At 46.9% G+C, this 24,140-nt stretch overlaps 2 protein-coding genes across 3 annotated transcripts; both read right to left on the reverse strand.

Annotated features, from left to right (window-relative positions):
* Positions 1 to 654: 654 nt before the first annotated feature.
* Positions 655 to 9,307, reverse strand: LOC136102563 (uncharacterized). 2 transcript variants are annotated; one of them, XM_065839728.2, is made up of 13 exons: positions 9,054 to 9,307; positions 8,495 to 8,671; positions 8,107 to 8,212; positions 7,488 to 7,610; positions 6,732 to 6,951; positions 5,728 to 5,751; positions 4,790 to 4,912; positions 3,610 to 3,797; positions 2,643 to 2,842; positions 2,231 to 2,322; positions 1,866 to 1,920; positions 1,080 to 1,177; positions 655 to 934 (listed from the first exon to the last, which is right to left on the reverse strand). In XM_065839728.2, exons 1-13 carry the CDS (start codon positions 9,164 to 9,166, stop codon positions 720 to 722), a joined length of 1,734 nt encoding a protein of 577 aa, XP_065695800.1. In that variant the 5' UTR covers positions 9,167 to 9,307; the 3' UTR covers positions 655 to 719. The 2 variants fall into 2 exon arrangements, with proteins under 2 accessions (XP_065695800.1, XP_071665574.1); XM_071809473.1 differs by lacking the exon at positions 8,495 to 8,671.
* Positions 9,308 to 10,898: 1,591 nt separating this feature from the next.
* TMED8 (transmembrane p24 trafficking protein family member 8) lies at positions 10,899 to 24,131 on the reverse strand. The gene is made up of 6 exons (XM_065839606.2): positions 23,863 to 24,131; positions 22,402 to 22,480; positions 19,737 to 19,857; positions 18,673 to 18,814; positions 18,107 to 18,406; positions 10,899 to 17,103 (listed from the first exon to the last, which is right to left on the reverse strand). The coding sequence occupies exons 1-6, from the start codon at positions 23,954 to 23,956 to the stop codon at positions 16,886 to 16,888; spliced, it is 954 nt and encodes a 317-aa protein (XP_065695678.1). The 5' UTR covers positions 23,957 to 24,131; the 3' UTR covers positions 10,899 to 16,885.
* Positions 24,132 to 24,140: the final 9 nt, after the last annotated feature.

A 24,140-nucleotide genomic window follows, 5' to 3' on the forward strand; every position in this document is an offset into this window, starting at 1 on the left:
TGAATTACTACCTGGGACAGCTGAGTTGTACCTCTTCCTTGTGTCTATTAGCAGTCTTGCAGGATTTATAATAAAGGTCACTCTAAAGCAAAGCTAGGTGGTTGCACCAGAGTCAGCAAGACACAACCAGCCCACTCCCATATGCTGAAAACAATGGTGTTCTCTTCCCATCTTCAGTCACTGCTCTAGGTGTTTTCCTAGTCCTCAGCTGCAGACTATTTCCCAAGAGGATCCCACCCCAGATTCCTTCCAAACTAGAACAACACCTGTACTCTCACTGTGAGGACCCTGCAAGCAGCAGGAATAAATCCCATTTCACTCATCCCAAATGAAACCCAACCACTGAGTCACCTTCAGAGCTGAAAGCACCCTGGGAATTCCAGCCCAGAAACCTGTAGAGCAAGAAGCAAAACCCCAGAAGCCTCTGACTGTGTTCTGTGCAGGTTCAGCTCAGATCCCACTGAGTGTTTTGGCACCCAAGCCCAGGTACCACAGTGGCCATATGGGAGGGAATTTCTGCCAGGCTGATACTGTGTATCAGCTACTATAAGAGGGCAATGCCCACAGCCTTCAGAAAGGCTTAACAAACCCATGATCTCTTGTGTCAAAGCAGCATTCACCTACACAGAGATACTTGGACTGCCACATTGCTTGGACTCATTTATTGCCATCCATGTCTGTATTCAGGCTGGTTCCAGGCCTATTTTGAGTATTGTGCATTATCCTAGGTCCAGCTGGATCTTGACTGTGCTGTTGTAAAAGGTCCCAGCACAGTTGGAGCCCCCAAAGACCAACAGCGTGTGCACGTTATGCTCCTCTTTGTTCTCCTTGTCCACATCCATCAAGTAGGCAGGAGTCAGGTCAAGCAATGTGTGGCCAGCTCGGGGCACAGAACAGAGGTCGTGGTGGATCACTGTGTTCCATGAAAGAGTATCTGAAGCAGAAAGCAGTTGTCAATACTGACAAACCCATTCTTAGAGCAAGGGATGAAACAAATGGGCCAGGCTAGTTCTTCAGAAACACCACTGCAGCCCAGTAGTCACCTTCAGCTACAGAAACCAGGAGGCAGAGTCACTCACCCAGGTGGAAGACAAAGGCATCTTGCAGGGCTCCCCTGGCATTGCAGCCTCCGCTGATCAGAACCTTCTGGTCTGACACAGCCAGAGCTGCATGAAAACTGCAACAAAAGCAAAGCCGAAAGCTTACTACAGCAAAACCTGCTGGGGCTGCCCCAGTCGGCAATGGGCAAGGGTGGGCAGACTTCAGCAGGAGGCTGAGGGCTTAAGCTGCAGAATGGAAGTTAAGTTCTGCTGCTCTTCTGCCCTGGCTTGTTGAATAACCCTGAAAGAGCTGTTTGTTTGCCTCTGCATGTCAGGCCACAATCAGGCCTGTAAAGCAGCTCTCAGAAGGAGCTATCAAGTCTCCTATGTTTTGTTCTATGGAGTGAGACAGCAGGCTAGCTGGGCTGTGGTCTGATTTAGATCATTGTTCTAGTGGGCAACAGTGTCCCTTTATGAACAGCGTAGTCCTGGTACAGGAGTTTCTTCCTCTCAGTTCGTCTGTTGTGCTCCCGGTACTGTGGATATCAAACAACAGGCAATGCAGTGCACTAGCACTTGGCAGAAAAAGTTGCCCAGCCTGAAAGGCAGATTTCTAGGGAGATTAAGGGGTCTGCACCCCTCCTCTACAGGCACCAACTAGGACAGGACAGGAATTTCTTGCCCCACAGCAGCGGGGCCATCCACTGTGTTTTGACTATTGGGACAGAGATATCTTTGGTTTGATCACAAGCACCATTTAAACCTGGTTTCAAAGAGAAAGGACAGAGGAAGAAAATAGCTCTTGGGTCTGCAGTAGGTTCTTACCAACGTGCAGAAGGCTGTCCTGCGAGGAGGGGCACTGGTATGTACTCCATGAAACCTGACAGACAGGAGAAAGGCAGGTGAAATGTCCAAAAAGCTCAGCCACAAAAACTTCCATGCTCTGCCACATCAATAACCTGCCTTCTCTGTTACCCAGCTTCTTCCAAAAAAGCAGTCTCTTGTTTTATCCAGTTCCCTTCTGTCTTACCCCAAAAAGGGTTTAGTTACCCCACAGTTTTCTATCTCCAGTGCCTAGCTGCAAGTTTTTATAATGTTAATGCTACCTTCCTAACCAGTATGCCTCATTCACCAGTCCCTGCCTCAGAACAGACTTTCCCAAGGTTTCTACATGGCACAAACTTTCTTACCCAGATCCAGGATGTGCATGTCACTGAGGTAGAGAGAACTCCTCCGACCCCCAAAAAACAGCAGCTTATTCTTCAGCAGAGTAGCTGAATGCCTGAGCAAAGAAGCAAGTGAACAAAGCATCTTCAGCTAGTTCCCAAAACTGACACTTCACCCTTGGTTCTGCTCTCGGGCCGCCATAGCTTCAGTCTACACCTGGCTCTGCCCCCAGCCACTGCAGCCCAAAGACAGAATCCCACCAGGATTCCTGACAGGAGGTACTCACAGTCACACTGCCCAAAACATAGCCCTATCTTAAGGAGCAAACTGTGGAAAACAATCACCTTCTATTTAGGAAATTACACTAGGGTGGGAGGGAAGGTGAGCGGAGGTTTCCTGCTCTATTCTGGAGGGCTGGAATAAAAGCACTCTCACCCCAGCCTAGGCTGAGGCCTCTCCCCTTCTGAGATGGGCTGGTACCAAATTTCATGCTCTGGATTGAAGACATAGAGCACATTGCTGCAGGGTCCCACTGACAGTGATGCCTTTTTGGGGAAAGTCCCTCCAAAAACAAAGAGCTCCTTGCGGTAGATAGTTGCAGTGTGGTAGGTGAGCATCGGCATCCTCCCTTTAGCCTGGAAGAAGTTCAATAGATGTTTTTAATGAGAAGCATATTATTTGCTGCACGACCCATAGAAAAGTGGCACACATCATGCAGTGAGTTCAACAAGTCTCAGTTTTCACTTTATTGGCTCCCCAGACAGATCTTTGCCACACAGGCAAACAGCACATCCTTTACGTACTCTGCACCACCAGAACGTGCTGATGAGAGAAGGAAGTCAGCCTCCTACCCCAGCTTCCTCAGAAGATGACAGAGAACGGAAAGATCTCATCCAAGCTTATCCTGTAAAACACATCTTGTGACTTCACCAAGAAAGAAGCAGACAGACCCTTGCAGACAGGGCCCTCTGCAAGGACATGACAGGGATCTAAAGAGCTCTGAGATCTTCTGTGCTCAGAGCAGCCCCTGATTTGAGAAGACCAACTCTTCACCTCAGCATCCAGTGCAGCTCCTAACAACATCATATAAAATGAGAGGCCATTTCCCTCTGCTGCTTGTACAGTACCTCCCACCCCCAACCTTGGTCAGACACAGCACTCTGCAGAAACCATTTTTTGCACCTTCATTCATTGTAGGCACAGCCTCCTGGTTTCTGCTGAGCTTCTGGCCTTTCAACATAGCCTTCTTAAAGATATAAGTCCCAACTAAGCAGCTCAGACAACCTGCAGCGACAATGGACCACGACTGCTGGAATCAGGATACAGGCAGACCGATTGCCACATTTAGGCAGGACCTGTCACCCCTCCTGTGCTTTTGTGTTGGAAGAGCTTCAGTACTTACAGCCACAAGGAGCCATTTCCAGGTGATTGTGTCCAGAATGTAGATGCTGCTGTAGTCTTTGTCCTCCCTTATGCCCCCAAAGATGTAGATACGCTTGGTGTCTGGGTCGTAGGTAGCTGTGTGACCATACAAGCATGATGGAGTGGCATTTTGTAGCTGGAAACCAACTGGAAGCCAGAAATCACTGTCTGTGGGAGCAACACCAGACAGATGGTGTGGGAGTTCAAAGATGCTCTCAATTTCTCCAGATTTAAAGAATATATCATAAAAATCTTTACTCAAGATTTTATGCTCATTTCATCTCCTCCTCTCTTCTGATTCAGTGATAGAGGAGACTCATACAGAAATGTTTCTATGTAAGGAATGAAGGAGAACACTAACTAGGTAGAAGATGATCAGTGAGATGCAGAAAGCTGCTGCAAGGCACTGGAATTGTATCTCACACTTCTCCACCAGTCATCACACACAGACTGCAAACCACGCTGTTGCTTTTACCCCTTGAAACTCACCCAGCTCTTCCCAGAATTTATACTTTAGCTCCTGGAGGGCTCTCACATACAACCCCACAGCCTCTCATGGCACCCTATGCTGTCAGCTCAGCTTTGTGCAGCACCAGCAGATGCCCAAGGACCAGGGACACAAGTGAAGAATGGGGTAGGAGCAGAAACATTAAAAAGGCAGCAGCAAATTAAAACAATGTCTGACGGGTAGAAAGGGATGTATGTTCCAGCTGGCTGACTTGCAGTAAAGACAAACCCACCCAGTGTCTGCTGTAGCACGAGACATTCACACTAGCAAATGCTTGGTCAGAAATTATTCCAGAAAGGGACACCATTGCTCCATAAGCATGGACTATCATTAGAGGTTCTTTGTCCCCTTTCCCTTGGCTGACCTATTCCCTTTACCAAGGCATGGCACAAGTGGCCTGACAGGCACAGCACAGCACAGCGCAGGCAGCATGAAGAGATTGCAGGATCCATGGCAGATGCCCTCCCAGCACATTGGGAAATTGCCTGGAGTGACATCACCACCAGCCACTACCCAGAATTGAGCATGCTAGGAGGTGCAACACCTTTGCTGACCCCTCCTCATGCACAGACCCCTGAGGACCCTCTCCCATACGCATGAGTTGTCCTCAAACCCCAGTCCCTGTTGTCTTCAGTAGCCCTAAAGTTCCCACCGATTTCCAGCTTCCAGAGTACATCCTTGCAAGGCTGCTGATTGACACCTTCTCCACCGATCAGAACAGCTGTCCCCAGATCACTGAGGCACATGGTGTGGCACCACCGTGGGCTGGGACTGCCTGGGGAGAGGAGAGCACAGGGCTGTGAGCACAGTCAGATGAGACACTCCCAGCTCCCTTCCCTGCTGGCGAGAACAGGCAGCTCAGGACTCAGCAGGGAGAAATGGGAAGGAAAGGCCCTGGGTCCCTTCCCTCTGGGGTGGAAAGAGGCACTGCTCCCTGGGGAAGATTTTCTCTCAGCTTTGGGGAATAATTGCTGTACATGAGAGACATTGCTCACAGAGGAAGGCAGCAAAGAGACAGGCTGGATGCAGGACACATATAGGCTGTCACTACAGAGATGGGCAGGTGGGGCAGGCTTGGATCCTCCCCATTGATTACCCATCCCCAGAAGGCTTATCCCAGTTGTACCATCCCACTACCTTAACTCCTTGTGAGGGAGGGCTACCCAGTGAGAGCTTGTTGGTGCCTAAGATATAACAACCAGAGGTCTGGAGCTGCTTCCAGAGATATTCCTCCTACTATGCAGTTCCTTCTCATTTCCCCTCCCAGGACAGTTGGCTGAGCAAGCTAAAAAGTACTTTTTCATCAAAGTCTATTCCATACCTTACCCTTTGCCTCAAAGGGCTGCACCCAGAGGTGCGCCTGATATTCAGAGGGACTACAGAAGCACATTGGAGAGCCCAACAGTACTGGAAGCACCTGTTCTGAGGGCAATTGCATGGAGAGGACACAGTATATACACACAACCTACTTGTTATTCTTGATCACTGGGGAAATAAAGGATCAAGCATGAGAGGCCTGTGACGTTAAAGGTAATGGCATCACCAAGCTGGCTGAAAAGTCAAACCAGGGTCTAGGAACCAGATCCTCACCTTGCAACTCCTCCACTGCCAGATCTGCAGAGGAAACACAGAGATAGCCCCATAAAGAAAGTACCAGCGACGTATCCTGGAAAGTGCCTGGCTCCATGGTTTAAGAACTATTTGACCTTCCTTCCTCCAAACCCCAGCACTAAGCTACCTCACTGAAACAAACAAGTTACAAGACCAAGTATCCTGAAATCAGTCTGATCAGAAGAAATGCAGGAGTTGCGTAAGAGCAGGGCATACTTCCACTGCCATCATGCTGTCACTACTGCATTTTACCCTTCTGATGGATGCTCATTTCCCTACTTCTCCCATGACCTACAGCAGAGGCAACTTTATGACACAGCTACATTTGCCTTTGTGAGAAGCAAGTGAAGTCACTTCACATGGAGACCACTGAGCTATTGTCAAACATTTACACAAGAGCTTGGTCACACCCTGGAGCTGACTTGGAATTCACAGTCCAGAAAGCTAAAGATTTTGTTTCCAAATCCCCTGGCAGCTACCTTCTCACTACTGAGACATCAGTCCAATTATACATACATTCACTTTTGTATTCTCTATCCTTTAATAATAACCGTTTAATAATAACTTCATCTTCTATGGACCATGTGGTATGCCGTTAATAGGGGAACAAACAGACTAACAGGGAGGTTACAGAACATCACAGTAGGTAACCTTCTTGTGCCTTTATAACAAGGCTAACAATACTTGCCTTCATTTATAAAGCACTTTTAATCATATGAAAAAATAGTCACATCATGTTATGGTACAGAGTGTTGACACTAAGCGCACCCCATGTTCGATTTCTGACCTTTCCCAACGGACAAAAATGTATCAAGCAGTTTATCCAGGAAGGAGCACTTCTTGGTACTTCGCAAGCCAAGACAGACAAGCTCATCTTGCCTTGGAGGTACACAGAGAAATGGACTGGGAAGTTGTTGTCAAGCAGCACTGACAGGTTGCTCAGATAAGACCTATAAAATAAATCTGGAAGCTGCCAGAGTTACCTTCTTCATCAAGATCTCTCTCAGACGCAGTGGGTTCAAATAAAATTTTTCTGGGCTTCTTGGGTTGGACAGGACTCTTCCTCCAGGCCTCATCGAGTTCCACGGTGGCAGATGGTGACTTCAGGGCACAGGGTACCACCAGGGTCCTCAATGGTGTGCGCACATCCTTCCTCCCAGGCCTGGAAGCTCTAGCAGTCACCTCTGAGCTCTGACTCTTAACCTGTGAAAAAGTCCCCGTCTAATCAGCTCTGAAAAGAGACCTGAGGCTACTGGGAGTTGTCTATTGCTGGACCAGAGATTAGTTTCACATCGTGACTGTTTTCAGGCTTGTCTTCCCTTTGAGTCCTAAGGGCCAGCACACCATCGGTATCAGCCACCAAACACACACTGAGCAATGCAGCTACCTGCTGCCGTGTGGCCAGCCAGTGGTCCGCTTTCAGACTGCTGGCTGCAATGGGCACAGCCAGCACGAAGCAGCTGGAAAGGCAGAAAGGCCATCTCTGCTAGGAGTAACCAGGTTGATTGATCATGCCACCAAGGGCTGTTAAATTCAACCCTTCCAAAGGTATTTTAATGGAGAGCACCACCTTCTTTAGAACAAGTGAATTTTCGGCTCCAGAACTTGCTTAGCCAGGTCTCCACTAAGAGAGCAGCAGCAAGCACTTCTGCTAGGCATCAATTGAGCAGATACAAGTGAGGGAGAAGATACTAAGGAGAGGGTAAAATCATGAGCAGAAGGCTCCAGAATACACATACCACAGTAGGATCCGCCAGGTCCTGACCCAGGGGCACATCATCTGCTGGGAGCACTGGTGACTGGGTGGTCTCTGGGGTGAGGAAGGGGTGGGCAGGTGTACTGCTGGAGACACCTCGGAGAAGCTGTGGCAGAAACAACAACAGTGGGAATAAAAGAACACACAAAGTGTACTGGTCTCCATCCATGGAGGGTGAGCAAAAAAGATGTCTTGCAAGGGACAGATTCCCTGCAAGGGAATAGCCCAGCTTTCATCTCCAGCACCAACAGAACAAAGAAAGAAAAGCAAAGCCAGGCACTGGGAGGTACAAAATCCAGGGGCTTTAGCACAAGGTAAAACATCAAGTACTACAGACCCAGGAGAGAGTGGAACTGGAAGTGAACCACACTCTTCTGCCTGTCTCCTGTGATACATGAGGTGTTTTGGCAAAACTGTCTTTAGGGGTAGGCCTGGAGCATCACAGAGGGTTTAGGCTCAGCACAGGTGTGCAATAGCAGATTCATGTGAGGCAGCTCTGCCTCGAAACAGCACAGAGAAGATGAGAGAGGAAGTTCTGTCGCTCAGAAGTAACAAGCTTTGGGACCCAGGGCAGGAAGAGAGTAGTAAATCAGTTCTTTTACCTGTCCACTGACAGTCAGGACAAGCTTCACAAAGTTGCCTTCGTCCATCTCTTTCAACGAGGCCAGGAAGATATCTGTTCTCCAGTCACCTTCCCACACCAGAGACCTGTGCAGGTGACAACAGATTTTCAGCCCACAAGTGACACTGACCAGGGAAAAATTCCTGCTCCCACACTAGCTGGTAACATCCCAAAGCTGAAAAAGATCCAGCCCTTGTAACAGCCAAAAGGAAGCTGAAAGCATCACTACAGAGAAACACCATAGCAGAGGACAAGCAGATCCAAGCAGCTTTGGGAGGACATCAGCAGAACCAAGCAGCACCACAGAGCAGAAAGCTTTCCCAAGACACCCCTCCTGACACCCTGGCAGCACCAGCTCCCACCATGACCTGCGACTGGGCTCCAGTGTGCCGAGCCGCTGTGGCGCGATGCCCGGGGACACCAGCATGTCCACTGCAATGCTTGTGTCCGGAGAGTAACAGCTCCAGTCTCCCAGCCCGAACACCACCAGCTGCTTTGGCAACGGCAGGGGCAGCCAAACCTGGAAGCCCATCTTGCTGGCCTGGCTGTGCAGGGAGGGAAGAAAAACAACAGAAAATAGAGATAATAATCACGGAGTAAAATGGTAGGTTCATAAAATACAAGAAAATGCTTGAAAACACGTTTACACCATGGGCAAACAAAAGGAGAAGGTTTGTGTCATTTAAAGAAAGGATTGCACAGGGGAGTGACGAGTAAGCAGTATCCTGGGAAAGCAGCTGGTGCAGCACAGCCGTGCGGACTGGGGCAGCTCCGCAGAGGGGAGGCAAAGCCAAACGTGCGGGTCGCCGCCGCCCCGGGGGAGCCCACCCAAGAACAGGGAGACCCGGGCCGGCCCCACCGCTCCCTCGCCTCCCCCGGGGCAGCTGCTGCAGCGGCGGAACTGCCACAGGCAGGGCCAGTCCGCACCTGCCGAGCCGCCGCGGCGGCTCCTGCAGCGCCCACAGCACATAGAAGGCGAGGCCGCTCTCCCGGGCGCTGTCCCCCGGCCTGGTCCGGCCACAGCAACAGGCGGGCAGCATGGCGGAGACTGCTCCGTGGGCCGCCGGCTGCCGTCATTAAGGCGCCGTGCAGCAGCTGGGGGCGGGCGCCCACCGCCCCCGGGCCCTGCGGCGGCAGCCGGCGGACCCGCCCTTTCCGCACCGGTTCGGCCGGCGGTAGGACTGTCCGGGAGCGCAGGGGCAGCCCGGGCAGCAGGGCGGGGTGCGGGAGGGCGAGACCGGCAGCTCTGGGCTGACCCTCGCTTGCGCAGCAAATCAGTCATTGCTAGAGCCCAGCTGCACACCCCTGTCCGGGCAGGGATGCTTTGTTTGCCGACTCCTAAATGATGGTGCCTGTACACGTTGATTGTAGCTCTCATAAAAAGGAGCAGGTGTGAAACTTGCTTATATTTCCCGCAGTCAGGGCTACAACCAAGAGAAGGCAGGATGGTGGCAGAGCCCCCTTAAAGAGTAATTGAATCTGGGTATGGGTTACTACAGAGGCTCGACTGCATTTCCAATACCACCTGTAAAACAATTAATAGCTCTGCTAAACTCAAAACTGCTGTTGATAACCAAACACCACTAAAAGCAATCACAGGGCTTCAGCAGCACAAGAGCGACATTCTCCACGTGCAGCTGAAACAGAAGAGTCACTTCCCAGGCAGGGCTGACAAAGCCTGCTGTGACACCTTCACCGAGCAGCTCGTGATCTGAGCATTTCTGCTACAGCCCAACCACAAAAATTACAGAAAGGGTGGGAAAGAACTAACGTTGTGAAATTTCATATCACTTCCCTGCTTCCCCAGCTACTAGCTTAGTTTTCTTCTTGGCCATATGCCTGAGACAAGCACAAGGACGGGGATTTGTAACGAGTGCATGGTTGTCAACTCACTGTAGCCCTGTGTATCTTCAGTTTTCTTAAAATGAAACATCTTTAACTTCTTAGATTCATCTGTCCCTTTGATGACTTCCTTTATGATTGCTCCTGCCCACCAATTATTTTATAAAAGTGCTCCAAGGAAACACAGGGCTAGAACAGAGACAAAGGAACTTCTGCAGCACTTGTCCTATTGAGCTGCATAACGAGACAAGTGAGGAAGGATGGCTTGGGCTGCAGGTATCATTCCTCTTTTTGACCAGCAGGTGCTTCCTTCCAGCTATGTAAATAGTCTTCATAGTAAGATAAAGTTGATGGGCAAGCAGCTATGAGGAGCTATGAAGGGCAAACCCTTCTCTAGATAATTTAATCAGTACCTGGTAACAGAAGAGATGTTTTTAATCCTTCAGCTTTAAAGCTGAAGTAACGGAATAGCTAACAATAGGGTATCTCTGCAAACGGAGGTGAAAAAGACCAATACAAAGCATTGGGGGATAAAACATACACACTCTACCCACATCCATAATATGACCTTGGCTACTTGGTTGTTTCTCTCCAGTTCTTCAGGCATTTAGTATAATCTCAAGCGTTACAGAGAATTCAAACAATTTAAAAAATATATCCCAGCAAGTCATTTTAACAGACAGAATACTTTGTGGCTGGAACCAACAGACCATTTTCCTATCCATTTGCAACCAGAATGTCCAGTACACCGCAAAGTACATTTTGAGTATTTGTCTCTTCTTTGCCCATAAAACTAAGTTAAATTGTATCTTTGTTTTGCCTCTTCATTGCTCATGAAACTAAGTTTAATTGTATTCTTGTTTTGTTGGAAAGTCTGTAGTTCAGTTTCTCATATCAAGACACTCAACTTGCTTTAAACAGAAGACAAAGTTCTTGGTTGCATAGTGAAAAGTTTATTTAAAGGGAATATGTTTCAATATACTATTACAAATCAACCACAACACATCGAATATAAACAATACAAACCAAGCATAGAACGAATGCAAGCACACTATAAATATAGTCTTCATATGTGCCCTTCAGCAAGAGGTTCAGTGCTGCATTTTGTTAAAATATCCTCTCCTACGTTTAAAACTCATATATTGGGAGGACATGAAAAGCAAATGGTTGGCGCTGAGAAATCAATTTTGAAGTCACGGGACATCAAAAATATTCACATCACATAGATAAGGCTGACAGACAACCACAACCATTCACAAGAATATGGGTCTGAAAAAGGTATGGCCAGCTACAAGGTGCCCCCCATTGAAAGACTACACGAGCAGCTTGGAGCAGTGAGTTGAGAGCAAATTGCTTCCCTGTGAGGGGAGCAGATTGTCACCAGCGCATCCTGGGGGCTGCATGGAGACCATCTCCAGCAACTTATAATTTCCAAATGCAGCTCCTAAACTTCATGGTCATTACTTGGCAAAGCCTCCTAAGCTCTGTGCTCAACAGTTGCCATCCAGCTTCTTTCCCAAGGAACTTGACTTGCCAGTCCAGATGGGCTTAAACCAGATAACCCTCACTCATGGATCGCAAAATTCTTCCTCTCTCCCTGCCTGATAAAGGGTACATTTCTCATGATGAAGCTTCTGGGAAAACAACTTGCAAAATCCAGAACAGAATGCAGAAAAGCCAAGGGGAGTCAGACCCATCATCCACACAGCCTGATGTTGCATCTTCAGCTGCAACAGCACAGGTGTTTCAGAATAATTTGCCAGAGACTCTCTGGAGGCAAACATGGAATAACCCCACAGAAAATTTTCCTCCTAGCAAGATACATTTGAACTCTGAAGTTTTATGTACCTTCTAAAACTTTATTTTGCTGATATTTACTGCAAATCAACTTATTTAGATAAATGACTTAGCACTTTGAAAGAAGCCAGGAGTTTAGCAGGAGTCACAGTCTAATTAGTCAATGTATTTAACACGATGAGTTTCCCATTTTTCATTCTGCCAGTTGAGATGTTCTGCTACATCTGCATGACATTGTCACATCCAATATTTTCCCAGACATGAGAAAAGGATAAACAGTCTTTTCTTTCACACTTGTAGATTAAAAAAAAAAAAACACAACAGCTTTGTTGCTTTGGTCTCTTACCTAGCCTCAACATACATAAGCAAACACCCCTCACAGCATTGGATTCAGACACTCTTTTTAGAGAAAATGATGAATAGCCACAAGGAATGCCCTTCTGTGTCTGTCTAGTGTTCCTCTGGTCCTCAGGTTTAGTATCAGCATATCAAAAGGAGTAGTCCTCTCATGTTCCTCGATATCTGACAGCAGTGTATGATTTTAAAAGGCAAAGATTTTATAGCGCAAAGAAACTCAAACACCGTTCTACTATTCATCTTACAGCAACAAGGCAGTCTAAAGAACAGCTTAAATCTCCAGGAACAGCCTAGATGGGCTCTCCTTGCCTGACCTTAGGAAGTGCCTCCCCTCTACCCAAATGGGCAGAGAAACAAGGAGAAGAAATCCTTTGGATTAATGACATCTATGGCTCTTATTTCAGACATGCTTCTTGTTCCTAAGGCACCTCGTGATAAATCCTATGCAAAGTGGCTTCGGTAAGGGTAGTGAGACAAGAAGGAAGGGTATAAGTAGTGGGGATAAAAGTAAACTTGTTTAGGGATTCATTCTCTACCCTAATTCCCCACAAGAATAAGTAAGTCTTTCCACAACTAGATACATGACAAGGTCCGTGTCTAACCCACCTCATCTGGTCCAGCACCACAATAATGGACCCACTGCAGGCCACACATCAAGGTTACAGGCGCACACAGTTACAAGGAGACAAGCACACAGGACAGAGCCAAAGGAAAGACATGTGGCCATCTTTTAGACTCAGCTGCACAGTGACTCAACTTCTTAGCACCTGCAGAGAACTAAGCTCTTCTATGCATCTTCATCTTAGCTGTTCAGGTACACATCTCATTACCAATAATAATCTACATAGCTATTAAGTGGGTCTCAGTTACTTTGCAACTAGCCTACATCTGACACCAATAACCTTTCAGAAACAAGAGTCCATATTACTCACCAACTCTTTGGAGGACTGTAAATTAAATCAGTACAAGTGGTCCCCGATATAAGCAATTTTAACTCTCTGTCCTCAATAAAACACATTGATTTTGAACTCCTGCTGCTACATTACACTCAAAGGGGAAAAAAAAGAGAAAGCAATGGAAAGCTTATGACCTTCTTTGACATGAAAAAAATGTCCAGATTGTTATATTATAAATAAACAATAATACAAACTAATTTTTATACAAGTCCTGCACTATGGGACTGTCTTATATCTCTGACTGAACATGTAAATCTTCTTTCTAGATCTAAATTATATTCAAAATAAAAAATTCTAAAAGTGCTTTCATAAAAGCAAACCCAAAATGCAAAAGAAGCTTCTCCCTTGATTTAGCTTTTTTAATGTCTAGACACAGTTTATAGGGAAAATAAACACACTTAAAAAACCTATCTAAAATCCTCCTTCCACAGAAACAAAGAAGGAATTTTCCTTTCTCAATAATTAATTTCCCTCTCTGATGTGCAACTGGCTTTTTAATTTATTTTTCTTTCTAAGACCCAAGGTCTAGTTCCAAAGGCCTCCAATTAAAGTAAAAAGGGGCAGGATTTGATAGAAATCCAGAAGACACACCAAACTGAAAAAAGGTTGCATGAGAAATAAGATTACTTCTTTGAGTGAACTATGGGTTTGACTTTGAATGGGAATGGCTGCTGTTAATCACTAGCAATACAGCCAAGCTATTGGATTTATCAGAAAATGAATAAAGACTATATCCTTCCAAAGAGAAGATGTCACTTGGAGAATGAATGCTATCTGAATACCTGAGAAACGACATAGTCATGTAATGTGGAAATTTAAAAAACAACACAAACAAAAAAAAGAATAATCCTGTACAACTCTGAAGCTTCTGTTTCCTGCAGATGAAATATTCTGTGCCTAAAACTATCCTGTGTTCATAAAAGATAGCAGATATTTCTGGGAAACTTATGCAGTGAAATAACACACCCTGAATGCTTTCAGTTCCCTGCAATGGGCTGTCTGTGGGCACACTGCATTTGCAGACTGGGCACATACTGATGGGGATGACATACCACACCCAGGGCTGCCGTTGGCTTAACGCAATGAGACCAGGAGACGAGCACAGTTCCAAACAAGTGACCTGCGCCTTATTAAAGGTTGGTCCACAGTTCAGAAAGCTCAAACTGAGCAACAGGATTACCACCTACAGTGCACCTTATCTTCACTAAAACCAGTAATGGCTTTAAAACTGGCACATATTATTTATGGCAGTGAGTGATCAAAACTGGTTGTGAGGCAGGCATTGTTAACTTCTTACAACATGACAAAATATATTTTGAACCTTAATATAAGCAACAGACAGACACGAGGGGGAAGTAGCTGTGAGTTATTATAAACAAGGAGGCCACACTATAAGGGAAATAGTTTTATAGTGGAGATAACCCACCAGTCTGCAATAAGCCGTGCAACTAAGTATCAAGAATTCTAGAATATCTAATGCATGTACAGGTCAGAATTCCCTTCATTGTAAATAAATCCTAATTAGAAAGTGGAGTGGGTGCCAAATAGTGCATCAGACATCAACCAGCAAGTGCACGCAGGGTTCTGTGGATCTCATAGCAAAGGACCAAAGGCAGCCATTGAGTGGGACAGTGCTGACATTGCGGTCAGACTGAAGGGTCTTTTCTATCTTCTTCTGTTTAGTGTCTAGGAACTCGACAGACAAAGGATTACGAGACAAAAAAAAAAAAAAAAAAAAAAAAAAAAAAAAGGAAAGCACCCTACCCAAGTTGCTCAGGTTTGTTTCAAGTGCTGTACAAAGGCCACAGGATGGTTCTTCATCTCCCCCAAGAGAAGGTAAAGGAAAGAACAGTCCTCCCCAAGCTGCTAAATGAAAGATCATCATCTGACAGATATCAAGCTCTACTGTTCTGTCTCCCTGCAAGGTTATCCTGTGGTTGCCCTGCTTGAATAAGGCAGCTTTGCAGTTTCCCCCCTGCCCAGATGCACACACACTCTCTCTGTCTTTTGAGAAAGTTTTCTCCCCATCTCAGGGCCCAATACAGCAACAATTCTGCTCCTTACCCTGACCAACTCTGCTCCCTGCCTGCTCACCCAGAAAGCCACTGTGCTCCAACCAGCATTCTTCCATTTCCATTTCTCCTGCTCCCACCTTGGGCTGCTCTACTGTACACTGACTGCTCTCTCTTACTGTTTTGACCTAGTAAGTGCTCTGGGGCAGTGAATAAGTAAGGAGAGACAGTTAAAAGAAGAGCGTGAATAGGGAGCAAATTGCACAGCATTACAATATAGCCTTAATAGGAAATAATGTTGCCCTCCTACAAGAATGAAATCTTTGGCTTTAACTACCCAAAATAATTTTGTCCATTATTCTCTCTCAATACAAGGAATGGACCAAATAGACGTGCTTTACCCTGGGGGATTTAAAAATAAAACTCAGACCTCTACTAGAATCACCATGCAAACAGCCATTTTGTGTCTCTGCAAAGAGGTATCAAAATGTAAATACAGCAGTATTCTTAGAAAAGAGAATGATTTCAAGTTAAAAGTATTAAAATAGACAACAGTTACAGATAAACAAGATTTAAAATTCATCTCTGAAGGATTAACTTAATCCTTGTTCAGCTCTGCCAGTACTTAAGCAGAAGGTGACCACTAATGCCATCGCTAGCCACCACAACATGCCAAGGAACTCCATCCTTTACCATGTGGTCAGGGTTAGCAATGGCCTTGCTGATTCTGGTTCACAGAAAGGATTGGTTAAATCCCACACCTTTTGAGTTTCTGAGTAGAAATGTTCTTTTCTAACAATACCTTTGCAACAGTAATAGCAGCTGACAAGCTACACATCTCTGGGGAGCCTTTTCCGTGCTACATATGGTATTATCCAGCTGGCAGCAATACCAGTGAGCGAACATGCTGCTACTAAGAAACATTTCCTGTATATTTATTGGTTGTACTCCAACCTTTGTGTATTTTTTCAGCACAGCAGTAAGTAATTTATTCTGCTTCACATCTGGATCACAGAAAAAAATAAAACTTTTGGTAGTCACTGAAGTTTTAATCATCTACATATCCCTGCAGTCAACAGGTATAACATCCAATTCTTAATCTGTAGGAGAACCTCCTTATGGGCTTCTAGGTGAGCACCCTCCCCCCACCCCCAGTTCAGACATGCTGCGACAGCCATTTGGGGTCTGCCTGCTGTACCGTGGTCCAGGCACTGCAGCACGGGCTGGCACTGGCTGGCTGCACCCTCAGCCACACGAGTGCAGGAAGCACTGGCTGCTGGGTACACGTAGTGATGCTGGGTGACGAGATTAGCAGTCACTAGGTGACAAGCCAGCTGTGCTTTTGGCTCATTGCAGCTGACAGCTGCCCTCTAGTGATGCAGATACAGCAGGAGAGTTGGAAAAGGTATGCACAAAACAGTAACAGATCAAGAACCTTTTAACTTCATTTCGTACCAGCACAACAGATCAAAGCCACGACCACCTGAACCCAGCTTCTGGGCATTTACTGGCCGTGACATGAAGGCCCAGCCTGTTGCCTGCACAGAGCAGACCTCCCAAAGTTTTACAGAAAGAGCAGCTGCCTGTGGACAACCAGGCAGTCACAACTACTTTTCTCCCCTGGGACAGCAGGAAGAAGGGTGTGGAGAGAAACCAGTTAGTGTCTGAAGAGAAGCTGGCAGAATTGTGACTTGGTTCTGTCACACAGCAGTGCCCATCAGGTGGTACCAGGGCTGGGTGGCAGCCTGCTACACCCACCGTTACCTGCCTGCCATCCCTGCCCCTTCCCATTTCTTCAAGTAGTGTAATAGACATGAAAGAACAGAGTCTTATTGCGGAGGAGAGAGTAGGAGTTATCAAATTTCAGCAGGTAGATGCCCTCGCCTGGGTACTCGTGGCTGCCTGCCTGCACCTCCCGATGGCTGTTCCTCCGATACACGGGCATGATCTCTCCGTAGCGGTTTCGCAAATAGCTTTTGGAGCCCCTTTCCACGTCACCAACAGGGGCGAGTCCTGAGTGGGAGAGAAAAGACAAGTATGCCAGAGACAGTAAGGCACCAGGTAGTCCAGAAAATGATCAACAAGACCAGAACGCAGCAGAGACATGCAGTTATATGCAAGAGCAACTATAACAGCATTACCCATAGTGTCTGTTCCAACCTTTCTGCAAATAATAGTCACAAAATCCAGCTTTACTTATCATGACAAAGGACATGCCCAGAATCAGTTCTCTTGGAAATAGTGATGGGACAATTTCCGCTTGCCTGCCAGTCTGGTCTCCTCTCCCTGGACTTACCTTTTAGACACCTCACTGCTTTCATACACACAACAATGGTGTGGTGATATAGATCTGAAGCCAAAGAAAGGCGAGAGAGCCCTTAGCTGTAACCTCACTGTGTTATGTCCTCAATTCACTTCTCCAAGAGGATTCATTATACAGAAACCTACCTCTCTTTGGAGAACTCACAAAATTAATTTCAGACACACACTCCCTCCCCAGCTACACTGGTCACACATACACTGAAGCCACAGAACATGCAACATTGCTGTGTGCTTCACAAGTACAAAGACACAGGTAGCAATCCTCTCTCAAACACAGTCAGCAAGAGCTACTGATGTACTGTGGGGAAAAAACCACCAAAGAAAAAAACTCCAGAAACAAAACCTTTTTTCTCTTACTCATCACCAGAAATTTCTCAGTCTGAGAAGCTAAGAAAAACAGTTATATTTCAGAGCCTAATCTTTTATCAGCTAGAAATTCAACAAGTGAGTTCTGATTTTATTTTACAATGTGATCAATTTTAAGAACACTCTTGGAGAAGGACAGCCATTGACATATGCTGAAGCAGGAAGGGCTAAATGCTTTCTCATCACAGTCTAACCAAGAACCCAAAAGGCAGCAGAGATAACAAGTGGGCTGAGTAAACAAAGCAGATGGAAACTACAGCATCTGGCAGACACTCTCATAGCTTGGCAACAAGCACCACAAATTAACCCTTATAAGCTCTGCACTAACCTTCAATTTCTTCCTCCTCCTCTTCATCCTCCTCATCACTGGATTCGCTGACCTGCACAGTAATGGCAGTGCTAGTAACTGCAGTCCAGTCAAAATAGACTCCAAACCCAATGTCGTAGTCATCCGTAGCAAACTCCCAACAAATGCATTTCCCATCAGGATGAGTTGGCACACGGACTGTCACCACTTCGCCTCGCTTCACTACCATCCGGCCATTTTTCTCCCTTCCCATCTTGGCTTTGAATTCCTTCGTCTTCTCTGTGGTCCACATGGTGGGTGGAGCCAAAGGGGGAGGCTGAGCTGAGAAGGGAAAAGATCATGGGCTCACCTGAGTTTTCACTACTGACAAACTGTTATCTGAAAACAGCGAAGATATTTCTGATAAGGTTTTTGCATTCTGAAGCCTGCTCCCAGAAGCCTTGGATGTGAAGTTTTCCCACTCGTTTATCAGGAGCCCAAATTTCCAGCAGGCATTAGCAGTATTTCCAGGACACCCTCTGCTCTTCTCTAGCCAGAGCTAGCACTTAAAAAGCGGCCCCAGCAAGTGTTTTCCTTTCAGGACTCACCTCTCCTCTGCTCCCCAAGGAGGTCAGCAGTCTCTAGCTCAGCTGAAAGGATATCCACAGCACCAGTATGATCTGACTGAATCATGACTATATCCCCTGCTCCTTGAGGTACATGGTAGCTGGTTAATCGAACAGCAGCTTCCTGCACAAAGTACATAAGAACCATTGTCACAAAGACCATCATGGTAAGAAAATCACCAGCTGGATTTGAAACAACTCGTTTGTAATTCAGACATCTTTCTGAAGCCAAGTCAGACCCGGCAGAAGTTTCTATTAGTTAAAATGAATTGGCTGGCTCTGGCACATCTCTGCATTATTCCCCCCACAGCACCAAAGTAATGAACTTTGAAGTCAAATTCTGCATCAGTCTCACAAATTACACACCCCTTGGCCTCTCCAGGAGTCTCTAGGCAGGCACATCTTTGCATCTGCCTCAGAGTTAATTGTTGCCTCTCAACAAAGCAACAGCCATACAGATTTAGCTGCCTACTTTTGGAAAGAATTCCCACGACACAGTCTCTCTAGGGGAAACCTTTCAGCTCTGTGTGTACCTACTACAGCCACAATCAAACTGTCATTTGCTGTGTTCACTAGTGCCAGCCGTCTCTCTTTGTATATGCAAACTCACAGCTCCTGAACTGGGTGCCACTTGCACAGATTTTCCTGACTTTATCTGTAATGCAAATGAACTGACAGCTCACCAAAGTCAACAAAAGCTGGCAGAGTCACTTTCAGTTCCTTCTTCCATTAATCTGCAGGAAGGGAATTTCCAGAATCCCCAGACAAGAGGCAGAAGATGAGAATAACCATGAAGCCTCAGTAAGCGAAAAACTGCAAGGAAGTGAGGACTACCCAAAGAAACAAGAGGGATCTTGCAAATCAGACCAATAACATTTACCTCCCATTAATGTATAGAAAAAATATAACTGAATCTACCTTAAAACTGCTTTTGTCTTAACACAACCCTTAAAGCCTCAGTCCATAGCCATAAGCACAGCAGTAGAGTGGAAGAATTTTTGCTGCACCTCTTTCCCTGCTTTCAGGCATAAGAAGCACCCACCTACCTCTTTGAGGGACCGGATTTGGTTGGGCAGTTTTTCTTCTACTTCCTGGTTCTCCAAAGTGCCAGCACCTTCCTTCAAATCCTCTGTTGCGCCCACACTCACGATCGACCCAATCTGTGACCTTTTGGAGGAAGACAACACTAAAATTCAGGACTTGCACCCCAGGTACAGCCAGCAGAGGAATCACTCTGCTCTAAAACTTGAATTCAAAGAGATTGAAGAGAACAAGCTTCTGGTGAGCACCCACCAATGCACAAAAAGTTCTTTGCACCCCAGTCCTGCCTTCATCTCCACATAACCATCTTCCATGTGAGCCAGAGGGAGCCACTTCAGTGAGATATGCACAACTTACTGTCCTTTAGATTACAGTAATCCAGTGCACTCACCCCACAGCATGCCAGCTCACCAACACTATACCAAGTGCAGAAATCAGTAGCAACCTTTCTGCTCAAGAAAAGACAACTGCTTTTATGCCAGCTACTACATGACATCTGCATATTCCATCAGAGGTGAACTAGATCAGTGAAAGGATTCAGTTCTGACAGCCTGAAAATGCCCTCTATTGAAGTGGCCCATTTTGCCTTCCAGTTAGCAATCCCAAGAGATACAGGGAGCACCCATGTGTCTCCCTGCCATATTCAAATAGGGTTTGTTTGTCTGTGCAGCACAAGACATACAATGGCAGCACAATAATAGGAAGGGGGTGCAAATACTGCACTGTGACAAGAGGCAAAGGACATGCTAGAACAAAAAGAAATGTATGGAGCGGGGAAAAAAATATAGCTGCAAAGCATTATCATCCCAAGCAAACTCAGATGCCAGAAGAGTCTCCTCTGTTGTATTCTCATATGTGAAACTTCCATGGGAAGCAACCTAGTCTTTAAGAATAGAAACAACTGCTCTTTTGAAAAACAAAGCCTCTCATAGTGCTATAAAACAAATTTCAGCTGCCTTGGTCTAAAGGGTCAGAAACATGAGAACAGAGCAGTAATGGAAAATATGTGTATTTCCGCAAATTACTCCTTTCACAAATGAGAAATATTCTCATTTGCTAGGGAGCAGACTATCAGTATAGTGTGCAATAGTTTAAAAAAATCATTTAAAAAACCCCATACACAGCTCAACTCAGGCACATTTCTTGCTGCATCCATAGAGCAGACTACAAAAAAGCAAATGTGGCTTTTGTTTCCCAATCTTTACTCCTAAGAGGGGTACAGATTTTATCCAGAAATAAAGCCATTTCTTACTTAAATTCTCTCAACAGTGCGGTTTCCTAGAAAGGGCACGATACACCAGAAGATCTGCAAGAACAACTCAAATGACCTGAATACCAGGATACACAAAATGGCAGCAGATGGAAAATATAAAACAAGGCGGGACACTTGGATGGCACAGATTTAAAGGAAGAGCTCTCAGAGTGATCTGTAAAAATTTCTCTGTTAGCCCAGGAAAAATTGCCATTGTTTTCCAGACAATGTGCTTTTTAGCTTTGCAGTTTCATGATCACACCTAGAAGGGTTATTTGGTTACTTGCTACCATGGGTGCACACATCTGCTCAGAAGGCTCTCCATCAACATAGGAGCTAACAGCTCAGGAAATTTTTCTTCCAGACACCACTGAAGCCCAAGAGTCTCACTGGAAGACTAGGAAGCGCTACACAAGCTTTATAAGCAGATTTGCAAAGACCAAGTTCAGTCAATTCCTCCTCACACAAAGCTTTTGGACCACCCCCATCCCTTTCAAAGGAGATCTAACTTAGACAAATTTATCAGGTAACATCCACAAGTATCCTGCATCTACTTGGGCCATTTTGCTCACAGTCTACGTTAATATCTTCAAAGAAAATTAGAGGGCATAATAAAGAGATGGAAGAACACATTTGAAGTCAAGAAGGCTGATACAGATGCCACTAGCATCAAGCCAGGATGGTACCAAACTGCTGTTCTAGTAAGTAGGGTGATTTGCTGTTTTGCTGGAATTTCCGCCTGCCCCTTTTTGAATGAGCTTGTGGTTTATCTACTGTCTGATGTAATTAACTCATACATTTCTGAAATTGTAGCCTGTGCAACAAATGTATGATGGCAAATGAAATTCCACTGTGTACAGCATTAGTGCTTGTAACCAATGCAATGACTTGGCCAGAAGCACAAGATGCCCAACAAATAGTAACAAGCCAAACATCTGATAAGAGAGTTGGTCAGCATTAATGGAGGAGTTACACAGAAAACAAGAAAAAACTCAAACCATTGTCATGAAAACAGTAAAAGGTGTTTTCTTGTTCAGCTTCTACCAGAATTATAGGCAGTAGGAATGCTTAATTATTAAAGTGCCCTTCAGACAGGATAAAGTTTCCTGATGAAAGTTTATTAGATTGTTTAATGGACTACAAAACGTTGCAGGGTTCCTTCCAAGCTGAACGATTCTGTGATTTGAATAGCTGAGCCATGAACTACAATTCATCATTTCACAAGCTTTAAGACAACCTTAAGCCTGTAAGAACAACCCCTTCTATACCGATTCTGATATGTCCTGTTCCAAAGCAGACAATTCAGTCTCCTGTCCCTTCTCTTCACCTGCACAGAATCAACTGCTATGCAGAGGAGGTCATGGGATCAAACAGGTTGTCATGCATGTGGGCTACAATATACAAAAATATTTTCCTACCCGCTCCAAGAAGTACTGGACTCTGAAGAATCAACCAGCTGATGTGCGGGCTCTGTCTTTTGCGCTGAGTCTTCATTTTCTAATAAGAAATAGAATATATGGAGAGAAAGTGAAATAAATTTTGGTCTTTAGAATATGCAGACAGGACAAAAAACTACAGCCAGCACTCAAATGTTGACAAGGTCACATGGTTGTGGAACAAAGAGTTGTGCCAAACAGTTTTTCACGTTATGAGCTGTATCTAGCACCTTGCAGAACAAAGGTTTTCAATCATCTCAACCCTAGGAAAGGGAGAACAAAAACTCATATGTTTTTAGCGCAGAACCACTCTCAGAAGCAGGGTTCATTCCAGAACTGACAATCCTGGCTTTAGAAGGACAGAACACTACCAAATTTCATCATGTAAAACTGGGCTGACAAAGCCCTGGAAAAAGCAATCAGGCAGTGGTTCCCACAGGGCACTGATGAGATGGAAATTCCTAGGTCATTGCTGAAAGAAACTGTCTATAAAAATGGCTTCTGGTCTCCCCCGAGTCTCCTGAACTCTGGGAAAGCTCTGTCCCCATGACTGCAGTACGTGTTCCACAGCCCCGCTGTCTGACCGCATTAAGGCAGTGAACCGGGCATAGAATCATAGAATGCTAGGGACTGGAAGGGACCTCGAAAGATCATCCAGTCCAATCCCCCTGCCGGAGCAGGAACACCTAGATGAGGCATGCACAAGTTCCAGCTCTCGCAGCTCTCCCATGACACACCTGACAGCCGCTGGCCGTTTCACAGGGTCAGTTCGGGGCCGGGAGGCACCTCCAGCCCCGGGCACACAGCACCAGCCCCCGGCAGACACTGCACGGCCGGCACAGCCCAGATCCCGGTCAGACGGGGTGTCTTTCACCGGGGAGAGCACCTTGTCTCTAATAAGTCTCCATCAGTCGTTTTTTCCACTTCAGGGAAGAACCACGGGGCACTGCTGCGGTAGCTGGGGGCGCTCCGCGGCGGGTGAGCCGAGTGCCCCGGGCGGCAGAGGCGGCTCGGGGCCCCCCGGCTGCGGGAGGGTGCGCCCGGGCATCGCATCGGCCCCTTCCCGGCAGCCAGCCGGGCGGTACGGCCAGGGTTCGCCCAGGACCAACTCCCGATGCTGCTGTCCGCAAGCGGTACCGTGTGTCACCGAAGCAAATGCCACCGTGGAAACGAGGGTTCTCCGGAAGGAACGGGGAATCCCACCACGGAAAAGAGACTCGCGGCATTCTCCGGGGCTGCGAGGCCAACACTAAAACACGCGCCTCCGAGCCAGCAGCCTCTCCTCAGGCAGCGCCCGGCAGCCCTCCCGCCACCGGGGGTTCTCCTCAGGGATCCCGGCCGGGCTGCGACCGCTTTCCGCCGCCGGGCGGGAAGCGCGCAGACGGGTAGCCGCTCCCGCTACCCGCCACGGCCGGGCTGCCCCCTCCCCTGCCAAGCCCGTACCTGAGGGGTCCCGGGGCGCGGAGCGGCCGCCCGGCGCGCTGGCAGCCGGGGGCTCAAAGCGGGAGCCGGCGGCGGCGGCCAACACGCCCGACATGGGCAGAGCTGAGCGGGCGGCCGGCGCGCGCGGAGCCGAAGGCGGCTGCCCGGCGCGGCAGAAAGAGCCGAGCGGGGCCGAAGCGTTGCGGCCACCGCCGGCGGAAACACCCGAGAGAAGGGGCGGCGGGAGCGAGCGGGTGCGTGCGAGCCAGGCAGAAGCGAGAGGGTGGTGCCTCGGTGCT

The sequence above is a fragment of the Patagioenas fasciata genome, chromosome 5 (assembly GCF_037038585.1).
Source record: "Patagioenas fasciata isolate bPatFas1 chromosome 5, bPatFas1.hap1, whole genome shotgun sequence".
Taxonomy (NCBI): domain Eukaryota; kingdom Metazoa; phylum Chordata; class Aves; order Columbiformes; family Columbidae; genus Patagioenas; species Patagioenas fasciata.